This window comes from Lampetra planeri, chromosome 5, assembly GCF_965212315.1.
Source record: "Lampetra planeri chromosome 5, kcLamPlan1.2.h2, whole genome shotgun sequence".
NCBI classification, from domain to species: domain Eukaryota; kingdom Metazoa; phylum Chordata; class Hyperoartia; order Petromyzontiformes; family Petromyzontidae; genus Lampetra; species Lampetra planeri.
The window spans coordinates 13,250,164-13,268,667 of record NC_136111.1 but is presented as its reverse complement, the minus strand read 5'-3'; the positions used below and the strand labels follow the sequence as shown (position 1 = coordinate 13,268,667).

The following is an 18,504-nucleotide window of genomic DNA, read 5'->3' as shown; positions in this document are numbered from 1 at the left end:
CTAGCTCGTTAGAGGAGGACTTGGGGATAGGTGAGATTAGCTAGGGGGTATCCCCAGTTATCCGGGTGAGGGGGCCGCTACCCCCTCTAGTGTTGTCCTGTACCGATAAGCTGAAATAAATATACGTGTGCCTCAACCTGGGTGTCCAGCGTCTTCACCGGTACTTCATCTGGTGTCAGAAGTACTACGGACATGGAAACACGTCAGACAGCTCGAGCCAGAGTACCGGAGGAGGACACTGCTGAAGTCGTTGAGCCCGAGGCGGCTCACCAAGACATGGCGCAGCCGGGGGCCGACGCCTTCCTACCGGGGCATCGGCATGAAGAGGGGCCGCAGCCAGACGCGCTACGGCTGGCTCACGAGAGACTGGCGGAGCTACTGTACGCCGCTGCCGCCACGCTGGAAAACATCACGCGGCTGGGGGCTGGTGGTCCACCACGGGGCGAGGGGAGTCGTCAACCTGAGCGCCTTCCCGCCATTTCTGAAAACTCAAACTTTGAATTTCCCGCCATCGTCACGGCAGCTGCGGAGGGCGTGGCCGGGCTCAACCTTGGGTCCGACACCGCTCTCGCTGGGACAGCTGCGTCATCTCCAGCGGAGGGAGCGTCATCACATCCGCGACAGGCGATTCCATCTGCCATTCGCGCCGACGCACAGCCGAGTCCCGGGGATAGCAGCCTACAGACGTCCAAGGCGAACGCTGCGCTACAACAACGGCTGCCTCCGCTGAAAGAATTTGTTGGTGCAGAGGGCGACTGGGGCGGCTTCCAGCGACGCTTCATCGCCCACCAAGAAATGGCAAGGTGGTCCGACGATGAAGCCCTCTGCGCGCTGCCGGCGCTCCTCGACGCAGACGCGCTCGCCGCCCTCACATCGGCGCCGAAAGAGAAGCGGTCTACTCTGCCGAAGGCACTACAGCTGCTGGCCGGGGTCTATGGACCTTCAGCGGAATGCAGAGAGCGGTTCTACGAGCGCAAGCGGGGTGAGAAGGAGTCGCCCCTGGCATACAGGACGAGCCTCCTAGCGCTGGCTAAGACGGCTTTTCCCCGTATGGACGACGATGGCGTGGACGCGATGGTCACGGAGAAAATACTCCTCCTGGCAGACGACCTGGACATCGCTGTCGTCGCACAGGAGGACGCCGAGATGACCTCTCTTCAGGCGGCGCGCCTCCTTCACGCCAACCTTCTGTCCCTGCGGCGGAAAGCCAGCAGGGCATCGGCAGGGCGTGCGGTGGCTGCAGCCACCCTTCCGACGGAGGAGCTCTTCGCCGTCGACCATCGACGGCAACAGGCGCAAGAAGTACGGTCGGCCCGGGACGGGTCAAGCCGTTTCAACCGCCCGTCGTCTCCACCGGGGCTCCCGCGGTGTTTCAACTGCGGCGTCCGGGGCCACGTCGCCTCGGGGTGCCGCTCTCCTCGACAGCGCGGGACGACGGCTCGACGGGACGCCGGGCCTCCTCCTCCCAAGCTCCAGCAACATGACCCGGCGAGTCGCGGCACCACACATGTTTGGCCAAAGCACCTACCCGTTGCACGCTCTCGCACCACAACAAACGGGGGGCCGATGTCGCGTTGCGTGGGGCCAACGCGGATCACTGCGGGGACTCAAATCGAGCCCAAACAGTGGTCCGTGTTGGCCCATCGCGTGGTAGCCGCGTCGTCAGGGTCGTCGGCCGTAGTCGGACACATTGACGGGGTAGAAGTACGCATCTTGGTCGATACGGGGGCATCGGCGACAATCATTTCGGAATTAATTTACAATATTCTGCCCGTACAAAGCCGGCCTTTACTGCCGGTTAACGTCCCATTCTATGCCGCTAACGGGGGCTCTCTCGGCATCATGGGACAGATTCGAGCGCAAATTTCTATTGGGGACATCAAATTGTCGGGGCCGATTTTCGTTTCCTCCTCGCTGGCGGTTCCGTGCCTGCTGGGGACGGATTTCTTAGGTAAAATGCCCATTCGTATTTTGATCGACCAAGGATGCATTGAGCTTCCATCGGGGCGGCGCATGGCGTTCCTGCCATCCCCTGCGGCGGCTCGGTCGGCGTTCGCGACGGTACCGGCGTTCGTCGTTGAAACTGTTCGTGTGCCGCCGGGAGCTCAAATGCTAGTGCCTCTGAAACTTCGTAAGCCCTTCGCTAAGGGCATAGGGGATCAGGGTGTTTTGCTGGGACCGTCTAGGGCCGGGGTTAATGGGCCTCATTTGATTCCGGCCCAGACCGTCGTAAGAGGGGACGGGGACCCTTTCATCGCGGTCCTAAATGTGGGATCGCAGACGGTGGTGGTTCCTCAAGGGACGGTGCTCGCTCACGCGACGCCAGTGCCCTGCGAGGAACCTGTCGCGAACCACGTTGGCACTGCTTCCCGGATGCTCCCACATTCGGACAGCGATGAAGGGTGGATCGACGCGCTTTGTGCGGGATCGACGGACCTGACAAATTCAGAGCGCCAACAGCTTAGAACGCTACTGAGGGAATTTTCCGACGTTTTCAGTCGTGATAAATATGATTTGGGTTGCACTCACCTGCTGCGTCACCATATTGACACGGGTGACAGCGCGCCAATTCGCCAAAATCCGTTTCGGTTAAGTCCCGCCGAAAAGGACCATGTCAAATCGGCTGTTGATGACATGTTAGCCGCCGACATCATTTCTCCCTCCACCAGCCCGTGGGGAGCGCCGATCGTCCTGGTTAAAAAGCAGGACGGCTCGTTGCGGTTTTGCGTGGATTTTCGGCGCCTTAATAAAATTTCGGTTGCCGACGCATACCCGCTCCCACGGATGGACGAATCGCTGGACGCTTTGGCGGGAGCGCGATTCTTCTCCACACTAGATTTACTTTCGGGATTCTGGCAGCTTCCTCTGGACGATGATTCTAAACCTAAAACTGCTTTCCGTACACCGCACGGCCTGTTCCAATTCAACCGGTTGCCGATGGGCTTACACTCAGCGCCGGCAACTTTCCAGCGATTGATGGAATTGGTTTTGGCTGGATTGCAATGGGAATCGTGCCTGATTTATTTGGATGACGTTATTGTCTTTGGTAAAACTTTTGATGAACATCTCCAGAGGTTGCGGGCGGTTTTCCTAAAGATGCGGGCTGCTAATTTGAAATTTAAGCCCCAAAAATGCCATTTGTTACGCGAGTCGGTGCGTTATTTAGGGCACATCGTAGGGCGCTCGGGTATTGCTACCGATCCCGCCAAAACGCAGTGTGTCAGCTCCTGGCCGACTCCCACCTCGGTGGGAGAGGTCAGGAGTTTTATTGGCTTCGCATCATATTACCGACGCTTCGTCGCTAATTTTGCAACAATTGCCAAACCCCTACACGCGTTAACATCTAAAGGGGTTCGGTTCCACTGGGGTCAGGATGAGGAAGCTGCTTTCTGCTCCCTTCGGGACGCGCTGGTGAAGGCTCCTCCCTTGATTTACCCAGATTTTTCGAGGCCGTTTTTGCTCGACACCGACGCGAGCAACACGGGTATTGGAGGCGTGCTTTCCCAGGTGGTTGACGGCGTGGAACGGGTGGTCGCGTACGGCAGTCGGGTGTTGTCTCCAACGGAGCAAAGATATTGTGTCACCCGTAGGGAACTGTTGGCAATTGTCTATTTCATCCAACAGTATCGCCCATATCTGTACGGTCGGCATTTCACCGTCCGCACAGATCATGCGGCACTGCAGTACGCCCTGAAGGTTCAACAGCCATCGGGACAATTGTCCCGATGGCTGGAGGTCCTCCAGGATTTCAGTTTTGAAACCACTTATCGTAAGGGCGTTCGCCACACCAACGCTGACGCTCTGTCACGGATGCCAACCGCCTCCGAATGCGCATGTCTCCTGGGGTCGGGGCGTTGCAAGCCAGTGGGGGACGTGATGGTTCCGGTCCTGGCGGCGGCCGCCGACGATGAAACGGTAGTCCCCATTGATATCGCCGAACAGGGGAGAGATTCCCTGCTTGGATTGCCCGTTGATGAATGGGGGCGCCTCCAGTTGGAGGATGCCTCCCTCCTCGCGTTGCGTCGTCGCGCCGGGGAGAGGGGGCGTGTGACGGGTCATGCCGACGCATGGGAAACCCATGCGGGCTTGCTTATGCATTGGGACGGGAAATCCCAGCGTCACCGGCTGGTGGTCCCTTCTGGCCTACGAGGTAAGGTGGTGTGGGCTGCTCATGAGCGCCTCCTCCACCTAGGTACCCAGAAAACACTCGCCTTGCTTCAGCTGAATTTTTTTTGGCCGGGTATGACAAGGGATGTCGCTGATCTGTTGGCGGCATGCCCTCAGTGTGCGCAGCGCAAACCACCGGCACGGGAGTCGAACCCGCCCTTACAATCCATCCAGGTCTCCAGAATAAATGAACTGGTCGCACTGGATATTCTGGGGCCATTCCCCGCCACCTCCAGGGGAAATAAATATTTGCTTACTGGGGTCGAATATTTTACGCGCTGGCCTATGGCCTGGCCCCTGGCGAATCAGTCGGCAGCAGCCATCGTCGACGCCTTTGTCCAAGGTTATGTCATGGACAAAGGTGCCCCGGAGCGGTTGTTGACCGACCAGGGTAGAAATTTTTCGGGGAAACTCCTAAAACAAGTCTGTGATCTCCTGGGAACGAAAAAAATTCGAACCTCCCCCTATCACCCGCAAACGGACGGGATGGTCGAGCGTCTGCATCGCACCATCACGTCTATGTTGTCGCAGCAAGTTTCGGACTCACAGGCTGATTGGGACTTACAAATTCAAGGGGTTCTAGCGGCGTACAGATTGGCTCCCCATGCTGCGACGGGGTTTTCACCTTTCTTTCTTATGTATGGCCGCGAACCCGACCCACCTGTTCGGGCACAGTTGCAGATCCCCGTGCCGCTGGGCAAATCTAAATTGGACGATCACGTTAAATTTAACCTTGACAAACTGACTGAGGCGCGGGATGCGGCGAGGCTAAATTCTGACAGGCGTCAGAAGGCGAACGAGCGCCTCAGACTGGCTCGCGCGCACGTGCTGCAGTGGAAGCCGGGGGACAGGGCATGGCTGCACTGTCCCCAGGTACCACTCGCGACCTCCTCTAAACTCGTACGCCCGTGGCGGGGCCCCGTCGAGGTTATTGAGGTTTTGAGGCCTCAGTGCGTTCGAATCCAATGGGGGAGGCGCCGGTGGTTTGTACACCCCTCTAGGCTGAAGCCGTTTGTTGCGGTGCGGGGGTCCACGCCACGCACGCGAGGCCAAGCATGTGGGGGGTCGACCGACTCGGAGGGTCCGTCGCTGCTCTCGCCTGATGTGTTGCCGGCTGTCCCACCCACAGGTGCACCGGGAATGACGGGCTCACGCCCTGGAACCCCCACAGGTGATGCCGACAGTCGCGCGACTTCAATCGCGACCTCACCTCGCATGGGACAGCCGCCACCGGATGGTCCGCCGTCCGGGGTTGCCCCGTGTGACGGGCCTGCGGCAAGGACGCGCGCTAAAATGCGCAGACTCTTATAATATACAGCAGGAAGAAAAAGAAAAAAAAATTTATTTTCCTTCACGTGTCATGGTTACTGTATGCTGCGTCGGTGGTGTGCTCCTTGCACACTGAGTGTGTTGTGTTGTGTGGGCGCGGTGTGTGTGTTGTGGGTGCGTTGTGTGTCGTGGGTGTGCTGTGTGTGATGGGGGAGTTCCTGGCTAGTTGTACATACGTGCTTACGGATTTCGTATTTATGCGGGGGGGGGGTGCGTCGGACATTCCCTTCGGGGGTATGGTTGTTGTTCTTGTTGTTGTTCTTCTATTTGCATTTTGTTGAAAAAATGAGGCACACACGGGGTCGAGGGGTAATTGTTCCTTTATTTGGAATTGTTGCAGCCGGGACGGCTGCGAGCTGTAATGGGGGGGGTGATGTAGGGCTGTTACGGGAGGGCTGTAAGTGCATACGATCCAATGGGTAACAAACACAGTGGGCGGAGTTACGGGAGTACACGGGGGGGGTGCCCGCAGCGACGTCCGCATCAGGCAGCCTGGGGGGTTGTGATCCTGTTGGGGGGTATAAAGGGGGAGGACAAAGAGAGCTCGGGGCTCAGTCTGGGAACGAAGGAGGAAGAGTGAAGATCCTCTAGCTAGAGCCCTGGACTCCCCTCGACGCCGCCCTTGTCAGGGCTGCAGGGGAGCGAGCCAGAGGCGTGGTTCCGTGAACCAGGGTTAGACCCTGGGACTCCGGAGACCGTAGCCCGACTCACCAGTGTCGGGCCAGTTAGCCTCCCCTAGCTCGTTAGAGGAGGACTTGGGGATAGGTGAGATTAGCTAGGGGGTATCCCCAGTTATCCGGGTGAGGGGGCCGCTACCCCCTCTAGTGTTGTCCTGTACCGATAAGCTGAAATAAATATACGTGTGCCTCAACCTGGGTGTCCAGCGTCTTCACCGGTACTTCACATGCAGCCATCGGCTAACATCACACAGTCACCAGCGGACGTCACACAGCCACCAGCAGACATCACACAGTGGACCAGCAGTCATACAAAAAATATCACACAGCCATCAACAAATATCACAGCCATCAGCTGACATCACAAAGTCATCAACAAACAACACCAAGCCATCGGTGGCTAAGTGCATGATCGATCAGTTACTAATTGCAGTCATGTCTGTGTCTTACTTTGCCTTGATGTGCTGTGCCGTATCACGACGGTTTTTCGGCCCAGGCGGAGGTCGAGCTTTTGAAGAGCCAGCTGAGCCAGCTGCAGAACGAGAAGAGCCAAGACGAAGAGAGCCACCATTCCGCCATGAGCAACCTGTGCGACCGCATCTCAGTGTACGCACACATGCTCCCCCGCACGTGATCCTTTTCTGTGTGTGTAGCCAGTGTGGTCACAGTCTGCCTTAATAGGTACTTGTTAACTGCATTCGCTTTGTCTTTGTGTGTATGTGTACATGAGTGCTTGCTACTCAGTGCGAGTGTGTGTTTGTGAGTCTGCTCGGGGAAGTTTCTGCGTGGGGAAGTTTCTGGGTAGTGAATAGCACACTGCATCACATTTGGAGCTGGTCTCACCATCCCCTTGTGGGCTGTACCTGCCTTAATAGGTGCTATATAACAGTACTTGCCCCCAATACTGTCGCTCACTTGCCCATTCCTCGCTGGCATTTTGCACACCCCAGACTGGTGGAGGAGAACGCTCGCCTTGAGGGGGCCCTGCAGGAGAAGGAGCGTGCCCTGAACTCTGAGTCTGCCCATGCGGCTCGGTTTCAGGCCACGGAGGCTTCGCTCGCCGAGGCAGTCGCCACCCTCTCCACGCTCTCCGCCAAGTTGAGTACAGCCCAGACACAGGTAATAGTGAGATCAGCGGTTTCAAAAATGACATCCCTATCATCATCATTGGCCGTCACCGTCTAACCGTCTCGCAAAGCAACAAACCATCTCACTACTGCACGTGAGCTGCATTCATTACCCCTGCATAAACTTTGCTTCGTGACACTTTAGAATCACGCAGGCTGGCTCCTTATTTTTTGCTGGTTTTAGTTGGAAAGTTGTTTTGAGAATGAGTTTGTGTGCTTCCCTGTGTGAAGGATGAGGTGCTTGTTTTTATGCACAATTACATTCCATTTATGATGTTGGCATCACCTCACGAGATGAATAAATATTCATTTGGAACTCGGAGCGAGTGATGGTCCTGCTGTTGATTGTTACACTGGCGTTCATGGTTTTGGTGATATTACTACCAGTGATGTTTGTGGCATTGATATGATTGATGCTGTTGATGGTACTGCGGCTGCTTATATTGCTACTGGTGAAGCTGTAGCTGGTGGTGCTGATGATGCGATCGATGTTGTTGCTGTCACCGTGTGCAGCTGCAGGAAGCGGCGGTGAAGAGGAGCGCCAGCGAGGCAGAGTGCTCCGAGCTGCGGGTGGCTGTGGACGACTGCAACAAGCAGCTGGCGTTGAAAACAACTAAGGTGCCCGACAGAGCCTGATGGTGGAAGTGGCGCTGCCAGTGCAGCTCTGTGGCCTAGCCATCAAGCGTGCAGGCAGTGTAACTGCACCAAGGCCCACGGGCTTGGAGGTGCCTCGGCACTGGGCTACCAAGACAGGGGAATCTCGACAGGTGGTCCAATTTATTTTGTGGCACCAGGGCCTATGCCAACCACGATGCACCATTGGTGCTGCTGGTCATCATAGTGGTGGCAGTGTCATACTGCATGGGATGGTGGAGGAACTTTTCATACATATAATGATGAAGACGACTGTGGTTGGTGCTGACAGTGATCCTACTAATGATTATGATGCCAGTGCTGATGCTGCTGTTGCTACGAGTCATAATGATAATGATAAGAGCGTTGAACATGATGAATGTGATACGAATGATGGTGATGAATGGATGCAGCGCGCGAGTGTCATAATGCTTGTATTAATGCTGAGGCTGTTGAAGATGATCATGAGAATGATGATGTTTTAGCTAATGCTGGTGCTGCTGTTACTACCACTGATGGTGGTGGTATTGTTGCTGCTGCTGATGATGATAGCAACGTTGATGATCATGTTTGTTCTGCAGCTTCAGCTACTCGAGGAGCAGGAGAACAGTGCGCGTGCAGAATCGGAGCATCTGGCTGAGGAACTGGAGCGACTCAACCTCTCATTCATGGAGGAGCGAGCCCATCTCATTGCCACGCTACAGGCACATGCATCACCCTGCATCACCTTGCACCATCATGAGCCATGCTGAACCATGATTAACCATGATTAACCAGACCACACACCACCTTGTACCAATCATTAGCCACACGACACCATCATGAACCACGCTGCACCACACTACACCACACTACACCGTCATGCTGCAGATGTTGCTGCTTTTGTTGCTGTAATTGTAGCTTCTTATGCGGTGGTGGTTGCTGTTGTTGCTGCTGACATCATTTCCACTCCACTGTTTAGGAGCGTGAGCGTGAGGCCGACCGCCTGCAAGAGGCCGAGGCAGAGGCGTTCACTTGCCAGGGCGATGTGACGGAGCCATCGGAGCGAATCGATCGATTCCCAGAATCCCGCCCACTCGCCCACACCCGCCACTCCCAGGCCAAACGGCTCCTCTGGGATGCGACGAGCGCTGGCCTTGAGCGCCAACTGGGAGAAACCAGGGAGATGCTGGCAGCAGCCGTGGAGGAGGCAAGCAAGGCCAAGGCAGAGGGCATACGTCTAGAGGGAAAGGTGAGCGACATGGCAAATGATTGGGTCTACAAATCCATTCATGGTGTTGCCCCACTGTATCTTGCCACTCTTGTATATTTCTACGTGCCTTCTCGCCCTCTGCGGTCTCAATCTTTGCTGTTTGTGTGTTTCTCCTTGTGCTCAATCACACTTTCGCTTTTTTCTCTTTTTGCCCCCCTTCACTGAAACAAACTTCCGCTCCGCATTAAACACTCGCCTTTGCTCACTAGTTTCCGCTCATCACTCAAAACTCACTTATTTCCCCTTGCTCACCCCATGACCCCTTAATCTCCCACTCATAACCACCTCCGTTACTGTTCCTTCTTAATACAGTAGTCTCATTATACGACTATTATTCATTCCCTATTCGTTTAATCCATGCATCATCACCTACTGTCATCGATTTCACTTTCGCCTAATTAACGCATCACAGATTTCCCCATTGCTTTCTCTCATCTATTTCAATCACCTCATCTCCACCATTACATTCATATGTGTACCGTTAATTATTTGTAAAGCGCCTTGGTTAAAACGCCATATAAGTTCCATTAAGATAAGATAAAGTTCATATCAAACGCTCACCATGGCCAGTGCCGTCCAAGCGACTGTACTTTTGGCATAACTTTGCACGTCCGATTAGCACGGTTGGCTATGTGCAGTGTCAAAGAAGTTCAACATATGTACCTCTGAGAGATGATGTCATTGTTGCAGTGTTGAAGCCCGACCTCTAAGTTCTGCTCTTATAAATACAAGCTCACTGACTTTTGGGGTAATGTTAGGGATAAGGCTACAGCGATAAGTGTTAGGAGTAAGTTTAGGGGTTGAGATATTGTAAGGGGTAAGACTAGGTTCAGAATTATGGGAAATCTTGTGGTAGCAGCAAGGATAAGAGGTAGGTTATAGGGTTATTGGTATTGTTAGGGACGGCAGTAGGTTAAGGGGGGTATAGTTAAGGTTAAAGACACATTTAGGAGTGATGATTGATTCAGGGGTGGAGTTTGGACCATAGTTAGGGCTATGGGTAAAATGAGCAATCCGTATCAGCTGTGATATGTGGCTGCATGACCTTGTACCCCCTCTTCATCTCCCCAAACCCCTTTCTCTCTCATCCACGACCAAAGATAATTGATTTTTAAACATGGTTAAATGTGTGCTTAGGTTAGCATACACTGTCTCAAGCTACCAGCATTGATGCTGACCTACGTCACTGATATGTGGGTCCCTTTCCTGTTTACCCTGGGATATTCTGATTGTTTCTGACAGTGTCTCGGCTAAGATTGGGTGGCCCCGTTGGAAAAGCGAGCTCCACAGCCCAGGCAAAGTTGGCTCTACACTTTGCTTGGCTGGGTCAGCCCAAATGTAATTGTTCATTGGAACACAACAATTGGGTAGGGATTCGGTGAGAGGTAGAGTTAGATCTAGGATGAGAATTAAAGGTGGTGTTATCGGTAAGATAGAAGTTGGATTATGCATTGGTGATAGGAGTAGATGGTAAGCACTTAGTTAATCGTACAATTATAATGTACAATAGTATGTCATGAAATCGAATACAAACTGAACAAAAGCTGTGAATGATGACGACACAACAATTGCAGGTGGCGGTGGAGGTGGAAAGGGGCAGAAAGACCTACGATCAGCTGCAAAAGACATCGGCCACTCTCCAGGAAAAGGAACGGGAGATGGTGACGATGCAAACAGAATACCTGGCAAAAGAGCGAGAGATTTCGATGTTAAAAACGGAGTGTGCATTCAAGGAGCAAGATATCGGGATACTCCAAGCCAAGCACCAGGACAAAGAGGAAGAGATTGTGATGATGCACATGAAGCACCAGGACATGGAGCAAGAGATCATGACGTTAAGATTGAAATGGGAGGAAAACGAGCGAATGATTGCATCGCGAGATGTAGAGCAGCTAGATATGGAGCGAGAAATCGTGAAGCTAAAAACGGAACACAGGACCAAGGAGCAAGAACTCGTGATGCTAAAAGCAGAACGTGAAGACAAAGAGCGTGAGATTGTGGCAATGCACACAAAACACAAAGACAGTGAGCGAGTGATTGCCATGATAAATGCGGAAGGCCAGAATACGGAACTAAAGATTGCGGGACTAAAAGCAAAAGGTGAGGACCAGAAACGAGAGATCGCAACACTAAATGTGCAACTTCAGGACACGGAACGAGAGATGACATCACTGAAGCAAGAGATGGTGACATTAAGCACTCGGCACCAGGACAAGGCGCGAGAAATCGCGATACTGAATACGCAGCGTCAAGACAAGGAGAAAGACATTGCAAAGTTGCATTTGGAATGGAGGCACAAAGAACAAGAAATCAAGATGCTGAATGTGAAATGTCAAGACCGGGATCGAGAGATAGCGACCCTGCATGCACTGCATCAAGAAAAGGACCGCAAAATATCTACACTTCTGCTGAATGCTGAGATCAGTGCAGCAGCCCTTGCGCAGAAAGACACCGAGCTGAGGGAGCTTACCGACACCGCATCCTTGCAGCGCAAAGCGGCACTTGCAAGAGCATCCCAGCTCCAGTCTCGCTTGGCAGCCAAGGAGAGCATGATCAGAGATCAAGAGGCACAGGTGTCGAGTTCGCTGACGACCGCTGAGAGACGCAGGGAGGAGGCGGAGAGGGCCGTGTTGCGTGCGGCGCTGGCGCGGCAGGCGGAGGATGGCGATGGAGAACGCGCGGCCCTGGGGGCTCAGGTGCAAGGTCTGCAACACAACCTGCAGGAGGCACAAGGCCGTTACGAGCAGCTGAGAGTGCACGCGCTGGCCCTGCAGCAGCAGCTTGCGCTGCTTGCCAATCGGCCGTGCTCCCAGGTTTGCATGTCTGTACAAATGTCTGTTTTAGTGTACATATTTTCGTCTGTGTTCGGGATGAACTCTCGCTTTTGGGATGAATCTGAGACGTAAAAAAAATCAGGCCTAGATATGGAATTTTGGACGATCCAAAATAATGTTTATTCCGGTTTATTTTGGAAAAAGAAGTGACATCATGAACATGTCTTCACGAGTGCCATTTTGCAGCCAAAACAATGTCACATGGTATCAAAGGATGTCACTGTCTTCAGCTCAAACATACATAAATAAATAACACAATGTAAATCCAAAAAAGATGCAAACATTTTCGGTCAATATTCGAAGATCTATATATTTTATCCAAAAATCATCCATGATGCGTATGTATGCATGTGAACAAATGTCCTTTTGTGTTTATTTGTGTACATGATTCAAACTGTATGTGTAGGAAAGTATGCTTGACAAATGTATGTGCGTACCTGGTTGTGTCTATGTATTCTAAAATATGTTTGTGTTTGGATTGAGCGGTTGTGCAGTGGTTTGTGCACTGCACTATCAACCTGATGATCTAATTTGATTCCTAACTACAGGTAACATTAGTGGGGAGTGATATCTGAAGCAATCCTGGGCCCCTCTTCACCAACCCACACTGACCAGCATGGTGAAGTATGATCAAAACAACTCCTGTGACCCACAGGCATAGTGAGGCCCTCAATCTGCAGTGGATTGAAAAAGGGCTGCGTATATGTGTGTGTGTTTATGTATGTAGCTGGTTATAGCTGGATGTGTGAATATATTTTATTATATATGTGTGCATGTTTATAGCTTTCTTTATATATGTGTGATTTGTTGATATCTGCATCATCTGGCAATGCTTGATATTGTCTGATAAAAGTATGTGTGTGTCGGTATGTGTGTCGACCATTACATCTGGTGACTTTGGTTCTATTCCTAGTTATGCCCAATTGAAGTGGTAAGTTTGTGTTTGAACCTAATCTGATCTCTGGGTCGACTCAGCCTCAATTGAGTATGTGATGCAGTATGTAAAAATCAACGCTGGGGAGACAAAGATGTGGAACTGCCAAAACCTTCCAAGGTTGTGAAGTCATATAGCCTTAATAGGTGCTCACTAACAGCACTTGCCCCTTTAGTCTGTACAACTTAATGCAGCATTTTGTCTCGTGCCTTTGTGTCAGGGGGAAGGTCAATATGAAGATGTCGGCCCTCCTGGAGCTCCTCGCCACAAGCCTTCTCTGCCATCCGAGCCTTCGCCTGGCCTCCATCGCCTTGGAGAAGCCAGGTAAGTTTCTTTACACGTACACACCTTTGTAAAGCACAGGTAGTATCAATAAGAATAGACCGTAAGCACCTCACCATTGTTATCATCTCCATTGTTCTAACTAGGGGATGAAATTATTAATTGCTAAGTGTTAACTGGAGTGGTGATGAATTTTGTATCGCGGTTGCTGGGCATAAGCCCAAAGGCCTAAAATGCAAAGCAGCTATCAACGGAGAGTAGACAAAGATGAAAGTGTTTCTTGAATCGAGGTAAATTATGGGAACATTGGAAAAGGTACAGTGTGAGTGAGTCCAAAGAATGCCTGCTGTCCTGTTGGGCCATCTGCCCTTGAAGGGCAAAGCTGAATTAAAATAAAGGAGCTGAAAAACAGATGTAACACCAGCCTCTGTATGGCCAGTGCAGGGGAAAAAAGTAAAGACTGTGTAATGGCCCAGTTACATGGTTAAAGCATTCATTGGAGAGGTTTCCCCCCCCCCCCCCCCCCCGAGTAAAAAACGACAGATGTTTCTGTTGGCCTAAAAAAAATTGCGTTCAAGTCAGGAATGATTGAGAGTGATGTTTTGATCGTGTTGGACAGCAGAGTGTCTTAGAAAGTATGCGACTAAATGAGTGTGGTCAGTAAAGAGTGCTGTCATGACATTGTGAGACGAAGTTAACAAGTCAGCAATTTGGTTGCTAGATCATGTAGACTGGAAACGTTTCCAATCCAGCTGGGCTGCGAGGTTACCAGGAGATGGCATGCTCGCACGTAGGTTTGTAATCCCGTCTTTCTGGGTCTTAGAGTGACGTTCTTAAACGCATAGGTTTTCTGGTTTGCTTGGTGCAAAAAAAACCCTTAAATGCATTAGCTAAGCATCCACCAGGCGTTGGTGGTGTACACCTGTAAGTCAGCACTGGAGGCGAGGGTTGGTGGATTGTTCAAATGTTGCGAATATCCTTTCCCATGGTTATCGAGGTGCCATACGTTGGCTCGCCAGGATAAGGTGGTACAACAAATGTGGACTCCATTTGTTCCTTCTGTATGGCATTTTGAGTGTTACCCTCCTCACACATGTGAGTTTGCTCAAGGTGCTCCGGTTTCCTCCCACATGTAAATACTCGTTAGTTGACTGAGAACACCTTCATATATAGAGGACCGCAGAGCTTTGGGGGAAATTGGTGCCGGCTCACTGCAAACTTGCCTGTTCTGCATGTCTGTGGTTCCTCGTGACTCCGAGTAATTATCTCCCAAGAGCGAGCAAATACTGTGTGCGTTACAAGTTGAAATTATTACATCCTTCATGAATGAATATTGACTCACGGCATATTTCTTGGATCACTTACAGAATCTCCCTGCTCAAGTGGGTGTAAGGCAGTGCTCCATTTAATTTGAGACCTTAAACTATTGGGGAAACTCCACAGTCCTAAGATCAGTCTCTTAATACGACAACTGTTCCATATTTTCATCACTTTCTCTTTTTTTTCTTCTTCAGGAGTGCAGGGGTGTTTGGACTTTCCTCCGCAGACCAGCACACTGTGGTAGTTGACTGGGAAGGAGGTGATGCAGACGATGGTGATGGCTGCATTGGAGAGCGCGGGCAATGGGGAGATGAGGCAGAATCGCTGGTTTATGACCCACGGCACCACCTACTGACCCGGCAGGTAGGGCATCATTGTCACCATCAGCATCAGCCACTATCTTTCCACTGCTGGATGAAGGCCTACCGATGTCATTGCCATCCCTCGCGGCCTGTGATGTCACAATCCATCTTACTCATCCACTTGATCTCACTGCTCCATCATCGCGGTTGTAACCTTAGCACATCCTGTCCATTGGTGGCCATTCCATCGTGTTCCTCGACTATCATCCCATCTCGTGATGTATCCTACTGGAAGGTGCCAACACGCGCTCTCTCCGTGCTTGAATCCCTCAGGTCCGGCGAGTGGGGTTCTGTGTGCGGCACTGGCTACGCGGAAGAGCTCGCTACTGCGCAGCCCACACTCACTCCCGCAAGAGCTTTGTCGCCGCTCTCTACCTCCTCACCATGCACCTCCTGCTCGTCTACCTCCTTGTTTGGTGATGCTCTCACTGCCGCCGCCGCCGCCCTCAGAAAGATTCGCGGAAATTGACTTTGCAGTGCACAGGCAGTGTGAAGCCCATTCGTTACAGGAAGAAAACGGCAGAGCGACGGACCGAGTTCTCTACGGAAAAGGGGCAATGCCTTTCAAGCGAAGGTTAATGTCACATTAAACTATTTTATTTACCAGAAAAGGCCTACTGAGCTATTAAGCCCTTTTTCAGAAGCAGCCAGACCACAAATGATAGCTCAACAAAGTGGCTTATCATGTGGAAATTTATATCAGGCAAATAATCAAAAGGCATGTTTCTAAATGTGGAGGAAAAAACTGGAAGACCCAGAGAAAAATCCACACAACCACGGGGAGAACATGCAAACTCCATATATACAGGTGTCAGGGTGAGGATCAAACCCACGACCTCCTGCATACTAGGGAGATCGCATCTCGTCATTCATAGCGATTTTAATGGTTAACAAACCAGCTGTTGTGGTCAGGAGGATACTTATACCCCAACGATGCACTAAAGTCTAAAGTTAGGGTTAGGGTATAACATTTTTCTTCAGGGGCTTTAGAAGATGATGTACATAGGATGTGAGTTTTTATAAATCGTATGCATTACATGCTGAGTTGTGGATTTCTTGAATATAAATGTTTTGGGGGAGTATAATAATACAGCTGTTTGAACAAGTGAGATAACAAACACTCATTGTTGAGAAATGGCACCAAAAATTCACGTTGAAAATTATTGACAATTCTGAAAAATATTAAGAGACGTTTCAGACTTTAGGACGATCAAACTGCCAGCAGATATTTTATCAATCTAGACCCCCCATTGGCATCTCTGTCAGCAGTATGACCGCAAGTTCTACTGTGCGCAAAGTTTACTCGTTTTTGTAGCAGGAGGCAACTTCACCCAAACGAGTGAGAATTAACTGGCCTCTAATGGTTACAGTCAAAGACTATCTTGCTCTTTATTTAAGGGTATTAACAAAGCTGGCCAAATGAGCTTGAAATGTGGATATTTCCACTGACATGCCTGCACTCTAACGCTACAGTACACTGGATATTAAGCCAGCCTTCGCGTTAAATTATATCTTAATACTGATAGTCATTGACGATGAAGCCAAATTTAAGAAAGTTTGGCTCGTCGAATAAATAAGAGTGAGCAGGGCAGTAGTTTTATTATGGAGTGTGGAATCCCACTAACTTGTATTTACTGTACATGGCCCGTGTGCTGCTTGTGTGACAAGTGTTCTTAAATGATTATTTATATGTTATAGAGTAGCGCTGGTGTAATTAGCCATGGGCCTATTTTCAATTTAACCGTTGCGTTTTTCATGACAATTCTCTTGCATAAAAACTGCGGTGGCGCAACTCGGACAGAAGAATGGACGAAGAAAATTTCCAAAAAAAAACTGACTTCAAAATTGTACGCAACAATTATGCAAATGACTCAGGACTTGAGGCACATTAAATGATCTCTGTTGATATAAAACCATTCTGTGTAATTTAAGCACAGGGCATTAAGCAAGCTCTGTGTGTGTGTAACAAAGTAATATTTAAACGGTGTGAATAATTTAACCTTGATTTTATAAGGGCCACAGCCATGTGTAGTGTAGCAGTGGCGTGTGTAGCACGGGATTGGCAGTAGGGGTGTGACGATGTGTCAATTCGTTGGTGAATATTGATATTTGTGTTAAGCCGATGGTGCATGCATCAAACCCACGTGTGTAAAAATCAGATGTTTTTTGTAGGTGTGGTGTTTGTAATGTGCTTGTGACCCATGCGTCCACCAGTGGCCAGTTAATTCACAGCGATGTATTTTATATATTTTTTTTTATTGAATTTCATTGTAAACCCAAATCGTGCCACAATTACTGAATCGCGAGGGAGGTGAATCGTTACCCCCCCCCACCCCCTGCTAATGCCACAATTTACCGTGCATGACAATTACAGCTGGCCCTGCTGTAAGACACTGCACATTTGGGAGAGTGGCGAGGGTGGAGAACATTTAAAAAATGGTGTTGTAATATTTCATAAAATACCAAATCCCTTGCGCTCAAAGTGTTCACAACCACCATAAAAGTATGCAACTGCAAATGACTACTTGAATATTTTTTAGACAATTGTTTTTGTTAATGCTCATACTGAAATATTTATTTTAGATATACATTGAAATTGTTTTTCACTTTATTTTACATGGAGATGTGTGTGTAATCAAGTGCAATTAAATGATCCAGCTGCGATGAAGCAGGTTTTGACGTGTGTCTCTGATGACATGAACGACATGTGCGCCAACCAAACACAAGTGCATTCACATTGTGCTGACGATTACATTGGTAGGAGATTAACATAAGTGTCTTTCAACAAAGTGAATATTACATAAAGAAAATGTATTTCCTGAAAGAGGAGCGAGGACCAGCAGTAATGGCACACCTCTGAAGTTGTGCAGGGGGAGGGTTTTCCCTAAAAGAAAAAGCCGCTTGGTGATCATCATCTGCCATGGTAAACTCACCACTCCTGGATGAAGACCTCCCCAAGCCATCGCCATCCTGCACGGGTCTCAAGCATGATTTAATTTCACGCCAGGTCCCCGTGATGGACGTCCTCTGGTGTCTTCTTTCCTTCGCCCTATTTTACAGTGTATGCAAGCAATATGTTCGGAAGCTAAATGCTCATGTCGAGGTCTGCTAGCCAGGAAAGGGATTCATAAGAGTTTGTGTCGTTTCGCTATTCCACCATTGGATGAGTGCAGACGACTGGTTTTACGATACGGTCCATAATTTGGGTTGCATGGCCACGGTCACACTGTGACTTGTCTTTAATTTTCCATTTGTGAAGGAAGTGCCTGCATCGGGCCTGTTAATGTTCTGATGCGGTTGATGATAATGCCAGTGTCTTCGGAGAATGTCAAAGCGCGGAAGGTTGATCATTTGGTCTCACTCGAGTTGTTTATTCTGGACATCCTCGATGTTTCACTGTTTGCCAGCATTCTTCCAGATTTGGGTGAGATTCTAGAATGGTGCCAACACGATCCCAGAAGAGGGATCGGGACTTGAGTCAGCAGCGAGGTATAATGTGAATGTCTGTGGATATTTGGTGGCAGAATGTTCGCCAGAAGATGGAGCCAAGGGAGTTGGTGTCGGTTTCAGTGCTCTGATTGATGCGC

General features: G+C 50.4%; 1 protein-coding gene across 12 annotated transcripts in view; it reads left to right on the top strand.

Moving 5' to 3' along the window:
- LOC144718908 (uncharacterized) overlaps nt 1-17,585 on the top strand; it is a 35,214-nt gene extending 17,629 nt beyond the window's left edge. For 10 of the 12 annotated variants that reach the window (XM_078594508.1, XM_078594506.1, XM_078594512.1 and 7 more), the window contains 9 exons: nt 6,670-6,779; nt 7,124-7,292; nt 7,814-7,918; nt 8,515-8,637; nt 8,895-9,164; nt 10,760-11,998; nt 13,174-13,277; nt 14,750-14,918; nt 15,191-17,585. In XM_078594508.1, coding sequence (XP_078450634.1) covers nt 6,670-6,779; nt 7,124-7,292; nt 7,814-7,918; nt 8,515-8,637; nt 8,895-9,164; nt 10,760-11,998; nt 13,174-13,277; nt 14,750-14,918; nt 15,191-15,337 — 2,436 coding nt within the window. In that variant the 3' untranslated portion in view covers nt 15,338-17,585. Of the gene's footprint in view, nt 1-6,669; nt 6,780-7,123; nt 7,293-7,813; nt 7,919-8,514; nt 8,638-8,894; nt 9,165-10,759; nt 13,278-14,749; nt 14,919-15,190 lie in introns of those variants that run through there. The other 2 variants (XR_013585493.1, XM_078594513.1) reach the window with 2 other exon arrangements.
- The last annotated feature ends 919 nt before the right edge of the window (nt 17,586-18,504 follow it).